At 34.8% G+C, this 13,065-nt stretch overlaps 1 protein-coding gene across 1 annotated transcript in view; it reads left to right on the top strand.

The window, feature by feature from the left end:
• The window catches only part of LOC149770180 (kin of IRRE-like protein 2), a 94,564-nt gene extending 82,549 nt beyond the window's left edge, over nt 1-12,015 (top strand). Inside the window, exons 3-8 of the mRNA XM_089949273.1 lie at nt 1,928-2,138; nt 2,553-2,594; nt 3,081-3,101; nt 4,382-4,672; nt 6,370-6,396; nt 10,700-12,015. Of these exons, the coding sequence (XP_089805399.1) occupies nt 1,928-2,138; nt 2,553-2,594; nt 3,081-3,101; nt 4,382-4,672; nt 6,370-6,396; nt 10,700-10,812 (705 nt within the window). The 3' untranslated portion in view covers nt 10,813-12,015. The remainder of the gene's footprint in view (nt 1-1,927; nt 2,139-2,552; nt 2,595-3,080; nt 3,102-4,381; nt 4,673-6,369; nt 6,397-10,699) is intronic.
• Nucleotides 12,016-13,065: the final 1,050 nt, after the last annotated feature.

Genomic DNA, 13,065 nt, shown 5'->3' with positions numbered 1-13,065 from the left:
CCGATATGAATTGTTATTAATTTAAATTGGTTATTTTTCTTGAATAAGGGGGCTCGTATTGCATTATTTTTTCCCAATAGTCTTGCTCAGTTCTCTGTTGATATTCTATCTATCACGGATGTGCGCAATAACGTCCGTTTTAACCCCCAACATTTTTTTTTATAAAACCCGAGGTAATCAACATAAAATTTGCCGAGCTTGCTGCAAAGCTCACCAATATAGATAATATCTGCAGTGGAATTACTTGCCCAAATGACCGTGTCAAAATCTGACCAGATCGCTAGTCTTCGTACAGATCTCACTGCGGCCATGAATTCTTTAGTGGAGATGAGAAGCGTTTTGCCACACTCACAGTGTCCAGTCACCCACACACGCTGGTACCCCCTACTCACGCAAGGTCCAGATTTTTATTCAGAATTAAACTCACGCGCGTCTGTATATTCATATAAAAAAATTCAAAGACCATCTAACCATGCAAAACCACGCTCTATCAGGAGTCATTAGCAAGCCATGCCGAACATTGCACGTACCCACACACGCGAACGACTAGACCTACCTCGTGGGAGAATGGTGGGATCGCTCTTGTTGAAGGTAGGATACAGATACCATCCCTCTGAATCCTCACCATGACCACCCCAAATCAGAAAACGAAAAGCAAAATACAAAAAAATAGCAAAAGAAAAACGATAAATATTGTTTCTCTTATTGAGTGTACGTCTTTTTTCTGAATCCCTCCCCAACTGCTTTCAAAACTGCGTAAACCCAGATCTTACGTTGTGATAAACTAAAATTACTTTAATGTTCCTGACAGTATGATCTGCTGAAGAATCCGGTTTGAAAGACAAATGAAATCAAGCACAAAGTTAAAAAAAAATGTATTTTCTTCCTTTTTATCTTTACTGGTGATTTAACCTACAAGAATGAACTTCCTACTGCTACGGAAACAATTCATGGAAATAGTTTCAATTTCACCTGATATATGTTGTCATCCATTGCAGGATTCATGTTTTTGTAATCATAACATGCAAAAATGCAGATAGTCATGTTGCTTGTGAGTATTTATGTTATAGTTATCAAATCGTTCGGTATTTCTTATCATCCAGATGGAGTGGGGAAAGGCAACCGGACGCCTCGTTTGATTCAGCTATGAGATATCTAAACCAGACGATTTCTTGGCTTGCAGCAAATTTTGAATTAAACAACACACCCTAGGTTTATCCCCATGTTCTGTTTATCCGATGCTACAATTTATTATTACATACATGTGAAGCTTATTTATCTGCCAAAGTGCAGATGTCTGCCACGCCATGATATCACGCAGCTACGCTGGAAACAACTCGGGCATTTGTTAAAATTATTGCGCGATTTATGATATGAAAATTCCTTTCTAATTTTATTTACTGATATGATTCAAATTGTCCATGTCTTTTCATAAACATAACCCCTTGAACTGAAGATCCGATCAAAATTAAGTAAACAATTTCGGCATAAATTGTTTTCTAGTACCCAGACGTCTTTAGATATCAACTGTGTCTTTAAATCTGCAACGACTTTATTGAAAGTAGTTATCGTGTTTCAAGTAAAAAAGTTAAATTTGTTATGGTTTCAAAATGATGTGCTAGGTTCGGCTGACTCTAATGCTATTTCGTGTTGTGGCAATAAGTTTATGCTATTGATTTGGTATAATTCCTTAAATGATTACTACATTAGTAGTTTTGTTCTACGATCAACGCCAGTCTGATGTAGAATGATTCAGTGAATACATATGAAAGTAACATAATCAATGGTTCTCGTTATGTTATGTTTTTGATATGATGTCTTACTAAAATAATGACTGGAAACGAATCTGTAATTTGCTTTCAGTTGATAATTAGTTAATACTAAAGGAGTCTAGAATAAATATACATATATGGTATTTCTTTTACAGGTTGTTTGGAGAAAGGCGTCTGATCCCCATCCCATTAGTGTCGGGACATTTATTTATTCTCCAGATAAACGATTTAATGTCAGTTTCTCACCAACCCGCCGAGAGTTTAATCTCGTAATACAGGATGTTCAACCGTCAGATGAGGGCGTGTACGAATGTCAAGTCAGCTCCAAAAATAAACTCATACGGCATATATTACTAACAGTCAACAGTGAGTTTTCTCTCTCTCTCTCTCTCTCTCTCTCTCTCTCTCGTGAGCGCAGGCGAAATTTGATGAAACAATGTATGGACACAAATGAATTTTCAGAAGTATGTAACCATTGCAATCTGTAGCATGGAAGATTCTCTAAGATTTCGCAAAGATACGCAAATAGGCCACTCATAATAGCACCAGTTTTGCCGATGTATGAATGCATTAGTAAAAGCATGTGTGAGTACACAAATAATAATTGAATTTTATAATTTTACGATTAAATAAATAATACTCAATTCACATTAATTATTACCTTTATATGCTAGTTTGCTGCTATTTTGCATATCCTACTTTGATAGAGAAGGCTAAAATCCTCGTTTCATCAATCACGTTTTGAACTAATTTTAATGAAGGTTTTCTTTTTATTTCAAGAAACAAACCTAAGCGAAAGTTCTAAGTTGAGACATTTACAAAGTAAGTAATAGTTTCATCAGATTTGTTTAAAAGATAACACCGGGATAGAGGGCAATCCACCTTAATGCCAAAAGATTCTTTGTGGGATGTTAAAAAATGTTCATACATTTTGCAAGTAAACACTTAACACGAATACATTATATTAATTCATACGTTCAACTATCAAGTTTATGATTATTTAGGGGTAAGTGAGTATAGTAAAATATAATTATTTAAATTATTAAGGCAACATGAGATTTAGAGAATATATATGTGTGTTTGCAATAAACATAAGATGTACTAATTCATTGTATTTTCTATTGTTTATACACTGATAATATCATAGACATAAAACACCACATTAAGATTTGGGGAGATTGAATATTTCATTCCAGTTTCTAGTAGCTTTATACACTCCTCTCTCTCTCTCTCTCTCTCTCTCTCTCTCTCTCTCTGATTATATTGGTGACAATTTTAAGAGCTCACATTTGCTTTTGTTCCTTACAGATATAAATCCACATAATCCGGGTGAGTATTCGATATTGCTCTACCATTTTCACACCCGTCATCAAATACAATCTCGTCGGGCATCCTGTACTTGTTTGCATCGATCCCTGGTATATACATACATTTTATAATCTAGGCATAAGGTCATAACATTTGCAAGATTATGAAACACTGTAATTGACACACAACTGTTATAAAACCAAATACTAATTTCCGGATTCTTGAAGAATGACGGTATGAAACTTTTACAATTATTTTATGGATAAAAACAAATAATTTTGGAACTGATATTTTTAATTAGATCCGTGATTAGCAGTGAGGAATTTGTAGGTTATAGAGGAGAGATCCATATTTGCCATATTGTGGTCGTTCAGATGATATCTAAACCAGACATCTTAAACGTGTCTTCTATTACTGTCGATTATAACATAAATACTTCTATTTAGATAATAACATATTTACTTCTATTACTGTCGATTATAATATAAATACTTATATTTATGTAGATAATAACATATTTACTTCTATTACTGTCGATTATAATATAAATACTTATATTTATATAGATAATAACATACTTACTTCTATTCATGTGGATGATAATACAAATACTTCATGTATTAGTCTGTGTGCCTTTCTCTCCTATAGTTGTTGAGATCTCTTGTTTGAAGACTTTCATACTTTGGCCAATTGAAAAATGTAAAAAAAATGTCAGATAGAGGTTTTTAAGTGGATGTACCAGCTGTATTTTAAAATTATTTGTTGTGTCATAAATTAAAGCTGGGAAGACGGTTGTGAAATAAAATATGCACAGAAGACAAGATCAGGATGGGGATTTTATTGTTAATTTCTTCAATAATAAAAATGTGGAAGATCAATGTCCAATCATTAAAATTTTAACTTGTAATGAATTGCCATCAATAAATACTCCAAGAACTAAGTCTGAATGAACCTTTAGAAAGGCATTGAAGTTATAGATATTGTGGGGACGGTAATGCGCATGAGCGTACCTTGAAGGATAGAAATAACCTAGTGCATTAAATACAATCAAGTTAATGTATTTACCTTGGCACTCGAAGGCGTGTCGCTACAAGCCTTTTAAATCAGAAAAAGATGAAATATATTATTACTGTGTAAACTTACAAGCCTTACACCTGCCGCACCTTGGTGCAGAATTATCTAGCTTATTTTGTTGTTTCTGCACTGCTATCATCTTTTGCTTTGTGTTCAGGTACATGCACTCTTAATATCAACTATACTTTGATCAGCAACTATCAATCCCCAATTTTATGTTCTTTCAGATATTTTACTGGAAGGCAAGGAGTTTATTAACAGTGGAGAAATTCTCAGGCTGATGTGCAATGTCAGTGGTGTCCAAGAAATGTCTCAGGATATAGATTGGTTCAAAGATGGGAATCCATTAAAACCGTCCCGTTATAAACGAATTTCAATTGAAGAACAGAGCTCTTTAGCAAACCGTATGGTAACAAGTGTCTTGGAAATCGAAAATAGTTCTACTGTTGATACAGGAACATACGTGTGTCGAAATTCTGACTTACTAATAGCAAGTAAAAAAGTGATAGTGTTAAGCGGTGAGTATACGCGACCTCTGAAAATGTAAATCACTATCCTTTACTTATTTTGATATGCCTTTCATATAAGCTGTGACCAAATTATATAAAATTTGATCAACCCTATACGCTACAAATCAATCCTTGCAATATATACCCTTCTTGTACTAAGTATTGCACAGAAACTTTTAACAATTTACAGGACTGTACTAACAGATATAAACATCTTAACACTATGGAGAAATGGTTTTCGTACAAAATAATTATGTCCGTAAGGAAATGTTGAAATGCAGCAGTGTAGTACGCAACCGGAGGGTAAGGCGAAGGCACGAAGCATAAAGAATCAAGCAGACCCATCAGTGGTACTCATGACCCAGCATGTAAACCAAATGCATCTTTTAGATATGACACCCTACACATTAGACTCAGTAGTTAAGGCTCAAGTTTCACATACATTCTCAAACATGACTCTGGAACAGAACTTTTGCATTATCATACTTAAGATGGGTCTGACAATATTGGGGGTTGTGCGAGAGATAGAAGACAAAGAATCGAAAACACATTTCTAATTTTAAAATGATACAATTTCGATATCCTTGCATTATTTCTAAAAGAAATAAATAAAGACCATTTGAGAAATTCCTCATATTAGGAAATAATAATAGTTTTCCACGGAGATAAAACAAGACGACCTATTTAAGGAAAGTGGAAGATATGTTGATCCTAAATTTCTACATAATATTCCTGGAAAACTAAAATTTCTAACAAAGGAATTAGAAAAAATTGATGAATTTAAAATGAGGATGAAAATTTGAGATGTTGAGTGAAATCAGGCCTGTCATATAAAGTCACTAATCATTATTTCTAAATCAAACAAAGGTCAGTGATATTTGGTTGTTCCGTTGTCTTGTACTGAACAATATTGTTTTAAGTAAATGACATTGTGTCATTCAGAGGCACTTCGGTTTATGCATGGCTCCGAAGAGCAACTACTTTAGGTAATTCCGCTTTATATGCATAAATGCAAATAGTTTTGAGAGAAATGGATGGACGAACATAAGGAACATTCAAATAAAAGATGTTTATTCGACGCCAAACTGATTCATAATTAAGTGCCAACCTATCTGCTCATGGAAATCTTACAGAAGCACCTGTGTTATGCAATATTAAAGGGTATGCGATTTTGTAGAATACACTGTATATGGTATGTTTATCTAATTTAGTAGGTTTCTAATCCTCATTAGGTCCATGAAGGCCAGAACATACTATCTATCTAACACGTATTGCATACCTTTTAATAATTAAAGTTAAACACATTGCATGATATTTTTAATGATGATGTCCAAACGATCAAGCCTTTTTTTATTTGTTCAATAATTTTATTTTCATACTACGTTGCATTGTACCGGTCCCGATTACTTAAGATTTTTGAAAGTTAAGGTGATGATTTACCCCAAATATTAAGATTAACTAAATGATATTTACACACTTGCTTTAATACTACTACTCGTCTCAATATATTAATCCTAGTGATAACAGCTGGAAGTGGTATTTCCAAATTACTCTGTTCCAATCTTGACATAGTTCCGTTTGTTGTTATTACATTTGTTTTATTTGTATGAGAATATATAGAAGTATTTAATGATACTAGTGTCGTATATGTCCCTTTAAAAGTTAAGATAAAATTACTAAGTCAAACAAATTTCAATCTCTTTCAGAGGAAAAGTCAAATCCGGACAAGAGAGGTAGGTAGATTAAACATTCTCATGTAACGGTCAACTTGTTTTATATCCATCAAATTATAGTATCAAAAATATATCTTACTCATTAACGTCATTAAAATACATAAATTATGCTGATAATCTATGTCATTTTTGTCCCTTACAGTTTTGTAAGACTTTATTAAATAATGATGACATATAAGGTATAGGGAGATTACTTAAAACTGACATTTTCGACACTGACATATTTATGAATATCAACGTTTTTTCTTATAAAAAATAGATCTTGTTTTGTTGTCGGCTAAAGGTATAAGTTTAAGGGCATTGAAACAGTTCTCAGTTCTTCCCTTTTTAGTGACTATAAATTAAATGGAAAAGCATCCGAGTCTTAAAATTGAATCATAATATATTTATGTTTATTCAAGGTATACATATATATATATATATATATATATATATATATATATATATATATATATATATATATATATATATATATATATATATATATATATATATAATAATAATAATAATAATAATGATAATAATAATAATAATAATGAGGACTTTGTATAGCGCCTAATCTTTAAAAGCTCTAAGCGCTTTACAACATTAGACAACACCTATAAGATAAGAAACATAGTAATATTATTACAAAAACAAACAACATGAAATTAGCAAAACAGTAAAAAATAAAAAAAATATGCTGAGAATATTTCAGGTAGGAAACATTATTAGGTCTTTAAGTTTGTTCTTGTAGTCGAAATAAGTGAGATTTGAGAACACTCTTGAATGGGATCCCTGTGTCTTTGTGTCTAAGTTCAGTTGGCAATTCATTCCACGTTGCTGGGCCCTGGTATGAAAAAGAACGCTGTCCATATGGCTTTGTTTTCATAGTGGGAATAATGAGTATACGATTGTCAGAAGAGGAGCTTAAGTATCTTGCTGGTGTGTACACATAGGTGGGGTCAGATAGGTATGTTGGACTGGAGTCCGACAGTGAAATGTAGCACAGAGAACAAATTTTGTGTTTGATTCTGGATCGAATGGATAGCCAGTGTAGGCTACAGAGTAGCGGGGAGGTGTGCTCTGATCGTGGTACTCTAAGTATGATCTTAGCAGCTGTGTTTTGAACTTTTTGAAGTTTCTGGAGTAGATATTGAGATGAACCAGACAGAATTGAGTTACAATAGTCCAGTCTTGAAAGTACTAATGAACACACAAGTGTTTTAGTGGCTTCAACTGAAAGATATTTGCGAATTGAACTGATGCGTCTCAGCTCAAGATATGCAGCCTTGCATATGTTCATGACATGTTGGTGCAATGTGAGAGTACTGTCCAGAGTAACACCTAGGTTTCGTACTGATTATGTGAATTTAATGTTGGCGTTGCTGATATTTATTGTTTGAGGTAAAGGATGTGAATGAGAAAGTTTTTTTATTGTGATCAGAATGGCCTCAGTTTTATCATCATTCATCTGCAGTTTGTTACAAGTCATCCATGATTTCACATCAGAAATGCACCTCTCTACACCTTGGATGGTAGCATCAACTTCTGTTGGGTGGCTAGATTTGTATATTTGGGTGTCATCAGCGTACAATTGGTGAGACACTGGATGATGATCTATAACACTTGAGAGCGGCTGAGTGTACATAATGAATAGAACAGGTCCAAGAACAGACCCCTGTGGAACACCACAACATAGATAAACTGGGCTGGAGTGTATTCCATTTGCAGATAGAATTTACATTATGTTGACCAAGTAGGACTTGAACCACAGTAAGGCTGTATCACGAATGCCAAATACATGCTGGAGACGGTGAAGTAATATATCATGGTCTATTGTGTCAAATGCTGCAGATAAATCAAGGAGGGTGAGGACTGTAATCTTTCCGCTATCCAACGCAGAGAGAATGTCATTAACTACTTTAAGAAGAGTAGTTTCAGTACTATGGCAAGGGCGATATGCAGATTGTACATTGCTAAAAAGACTATTTGAATTTAGATGAGATACAAGCTGGGATAGGACAACCTTTTCTAAGATTTTTTAAATGAATCTGAGATTAGAAACTGAGGGTAGTTCTTTAAATCGTTATGGTCTAGTGTTGGTTTCTTCAGCAGAGGCTTTACAATGGCAGTTTTGAAAAATGATGGGAATTTCCCAGATAAGAGAGAGGTATTAATAACATCAGTTAGTGAAGGCAATACTGGATCTAAGTACTCAAGCAACAGTGATGCTGGAATTGGATCAAGTTCACATGACTTTGGTGCACTCTTCATCACCATTGTACGTACGAAATCCATAGAGACAGGATCAAATGCTGCTAATGGTTGCCGCTCAAATTCTGTATCCCAACTGTATGGTGACGACGAGTCAATTGAAATTGTGGTGTCAAGCTTATCTCTAATGGTTTGTACTTTGTCACGGAAGAAATTTGCAAACATGTCCGGAAGGTCGACTGGAGAGAAGATAGTTGGAAGTGGTGTTGATTTGTTCCTTGACATTAGCTTGTTAGTAATCTCGAAGAGCTCTTTGCAGCTGGATCTTTCCATGATCTTAGTAGAGTAGTGGGCTGATTTCGCTGCATGGACTATATTTGTGACATTCTTCTTAGCGACTTCATGGATTTGCTTATAAATAGTGAGTCTGGTGGAAAGCCAGAGCCTCTCAACTTTGCGGCGGTCTCTTTTAGCAGTGCGAAGCTGGTCCCTAACACTGCTATACCATGGAGAACACTTTTGAATTGATACTCTGCACTTGGTAGCTGGGACATGTTTGTCAAGTAATGAACGCACACAGTTATCAAGTTGTTCTGCGGTAGGACGTAAGCAAGTTGTCAGGTTAGCTTGGATGTCGTGCATTAGTTTGGTTCTATTTATCATACGGAGGTTTCTCTTAGTAGCAGATAAAGGTGGAGGGTTAGTGACTGATACGTCAAGATGGCATATAATGCAGAGGTGATCTGATGCATGGTCATGGGATACCAGGGAGGACCGTAGAATGTTATCATCAGGTCTATGAAGAATCCAGTCTAAAATGTGACCATGTTTATGGGTGGGTTGGTTAACTGACTGTTTGAGGTTGAAAACATTAATGGAATCAATGAGTTTTGATGTATTTGAGTTTCCGGGACAGTCAAAGTGAAAGTTGAAATCTCCAAGAATAATCAGGTTGCCACCTATCGAATTTCCATAGTCCAGGAGATTCGGAAACTGCTCCAAGAAGAGAGAGTCAGCCAGCATGTTTTTTCTACTAGGAGGAGGGCGGTATTGGCAGAAAAGATGGACTGACCTTTGCTCCAGTGTGAGTGTGGTTTGGACTAGTTCAAACGATGTGTGGTCGAAATTGAATGTTGTGGTATAGTTAAGATGTTTTATCATGGAGTTCTTTGTGATGACAGCAATTCCACCTCCGCGAGAATTACGTATAAACTACTTGATGGAGTAACCAGTGGGTGTTAGATCCGCACACTTGGGCTCATCGCCTGATGTTCTTAGCCATGTTTCTGTCACGAAAAATATGTCAACATTTTGGTCGTTGATAAAATTAACTACTTCTGTGCGCTTTTCCGGTGGTCCTACTGACCGGGCATTGAATAATGCAATGCGCAGAGGTATTTCTTGGATAGTTGACACAAAGGTTGACGAATTAATTGGGATTTGAATTAGGTTATCTAAATTAACGGTCGAAATTTTTTTAAATGGTTGTGCCTAAATAAGGGAGATAACTGGAATTCTTCTTCCTGTTGTACGCCGGCCAGCTTTGAAACAACGTTTCTTTTTTCGCTTCTGTTTACATTTAGGTAATGATGAATTTAGTCCCAGTTCGTTTAGTCTAGAACACAATGTAGTGTGGAGAGCCGAGGAGTGAACATTTAAAGCAATTAATGAGGGCCCATCGTAGCATAAACGGATTGACTGGCGAGTATCACGTGATGGCGATTTGTTCAAAAACAGTGGAGCAAGACAGCTGAGAAAAAGTCTAATTATTCTCGTTTCCAAAACAAGGTGATGAAGAGACATCTACAAATTTAACAGCCAATACATAATGAACACAGTAACGAAGATGAAAACAGTCAACAAGCACAAATATCATGAAAACGGCACTAAAAAAACGGAACAGCTGCTTCAAGCCGGTTATGCGATAGCGACCATCTTGTTCACATCATCATACATATATACATCACTTAATCATTTTGACTTTCATTATGGCATAAAGGTACTAGTCCATGAATTGTAGTACTTTGCTGACCCTTTCTATTACTTTATTTTAGTCAAGAGGTAATCTAATCAAATAACATTCATATATATTTATTTTTAATTCCAGGTACGGCTGGAGAGACTAAAAACTGTCAGACAAGTCACGGTCAATTTTGGACAATGTGTTTAATGACAATGGTCATAAGTGTTGTAGCTAAAGGATTTTTCTACCTCACATAACATATTCCTCTTTCTACACATTTCGGGCACCAAACAATTCTCATTTACTTATTATTAATCATCCACATTCCCGTAAATCTGCGCATTTGCACCACTGAAAAAGTTAATATTAGCATCACATTTCTCAAGGAAGTGACGAAACTTAATCGTGAATGAGGCTAGAGCAACGATGATGATGCACATATACATTTCCTAGTGTACCAATTCTATCTTTTTGCTTATTATGTTTTGAATTTTGCCCTTAACTAAGATTGAAAGATTTAATAAGAGTATCGAATTATGAAGAAAAGTAAAGGAAATAACCTTTAAGTGACTGGCTACCAGCAAAATCACACCTTAACGCATGATCTGCAGCCGCGTTCATTTTATTTGCAAAGAGACCTTACCTGGAAAACTAGATACAATAAGGTTTTCGTACAAAAAGGCAATGCATTTTAATTTGTATTGTATTGGTCAAGAAATTAATTACCTTTGTAGATCATTCTCGACTTATTTAAGGGATTCATATAGACGGATGAAGCCGTACAAGATATAAATGCAGACTCGTGGCTTGGTAAAACAAAATAATGGCTAAACTTAGATATGTAGTGATGTAATATCATTGTATCTTATGAGGTTAAAAAGCCCAGAATGCATTGCATCGAAATATTTGTTTCCCACTTAGACCAATGTTTCTCCCTGGTCATCAACGGTCAACGTTTTGTTGGAGAGTGATTTCGATCAACAAATTTCATTTCTATTATTGGTAGCTCTGGAATCAAATTTTACATTCAAAGTGTGCATTGATGTTTATTTCGTATCTTACAAAGTAAATGTTATGAAAACATGTTAAAGAAAAGTTTTTAAATAAGAAAATCTCATCGTTTGTAATTTAATGGCACCAATATTTTTAAAATCCATATCGAATCTCCATTCAGTCACCGCTATCATGTCTATAACGAACTACTGTATCATATCGTGATCAAAGCCTTTAAAGTTAATATGTCATCATCCTCGTAGTCGTCGTCATTGTTAGAATTATCATCATCTTCAAATATTTTCTCTAATACAAAAATACTTCATTTTGTGTTTGAAAGTAGAATCTCAAAATCATAGTCATATTTGTGGTTATAATGTAAATGCAAGAAGACGCTTAATTTATCATGGATTACTGTTACAATTATCACTATTTTTATGAGAGAATGAAACAAAATTTTAAAATACCGTCGCATTTGTTTTGATTTTTCCCACATTAACCATGATGTATTTTTATATTATATGAACACTTATAACAATGTGGCAAGATTCTCACACGTACCTTGCATGATTATATCATGTGTTCATCCTTTATTTCTCTGGGGTTAGGTCAACAGATTTTGGTTTTCTGCGTTGTAGACAAGATAGTCCATTCTTTGAGTTTGTTATGCAAGATTCAAGCGCCAATGGAGGCCCAAAAACACGGATATAGTTTATCAGTTTTAGGATGTTTTATCTTTATCCATATATATATATATATATATATATATATATATATATATATATATATATATATATATATATAGAGAGAGAGAGAGAGAGAGAGAGAGAGAGAGAGAGAGAGACAGACAGACAGACAGACAGACAGACAGACAGAGACAGAGACATAGGTAGAGAGAGCTATTCACTTAACCGGAAAATATTCGCTCCAGTGAAAACATCATGACGGCTCCATGATTTCTCCTGCCCAGTCCAGCCCACCCCATCCCACCCCCAAGAAAAGAAAAGGACTATTAACGCGAGGAAACAACTGTAACGTTTAATGGATCAAGTTTTCTTTACCGTTAAATGACTCCATTCGCAACACTTAAAAATTAGGAACTGCTGTGTGCTTCGATGCCTGGAGTTTCCGTTCTTCAGATCCCTCCCCTACTTATTGACGCCCTCTCCTCCCATGCCAGAAACGATATTTTCGGGGTTTTGACTCTGGGACGGACTGAGAGATGCCATCTGTTCAAATTGGCACTACTGTTGTTAAAATTCAACGTCTTTCCTTTACTTTTTGAATTTATTGAGAAAACGAATGGTTAATTATAAAAATAAGGTTGTGTACTTTTTTCGTTTAAAATTACATTGTAAACCCCTTTTCATATTTACAAAATAATGTTTAATTACATTATGCTAAAATATAAAGAAAGCATTTTAAATGAAAATGCTAGTAATTATATGCTTAATAGAAACATCATGTTATAATTGCATATATGAAAGGGCAATGTCCAGTTTGGTTGAAGGTCCCCC

The sequence above is a fragment of the Sinohyriopsis cumingii genome, unplaced genomic scaffold (genome assembly GCF_028554795.1).
Source record: "Sinohyriopsis cumingii isolate HCF-2022 unplaced genomic scaffold, ASM2855479v2 utg002530l, whole genome shotgun sequence".
NCBI classification, from domain to species: Eukaryota; Metazoa; Mollusca; class Bivalvia; order Unionida; family Unionidae; genus Sinohyriopsis; species Sinohyriopsis cumingii.
Note: the sequence above shows the minus strand (reverse complement) of the source record. Positions and strands in the feature narration are given on the sequence as shown.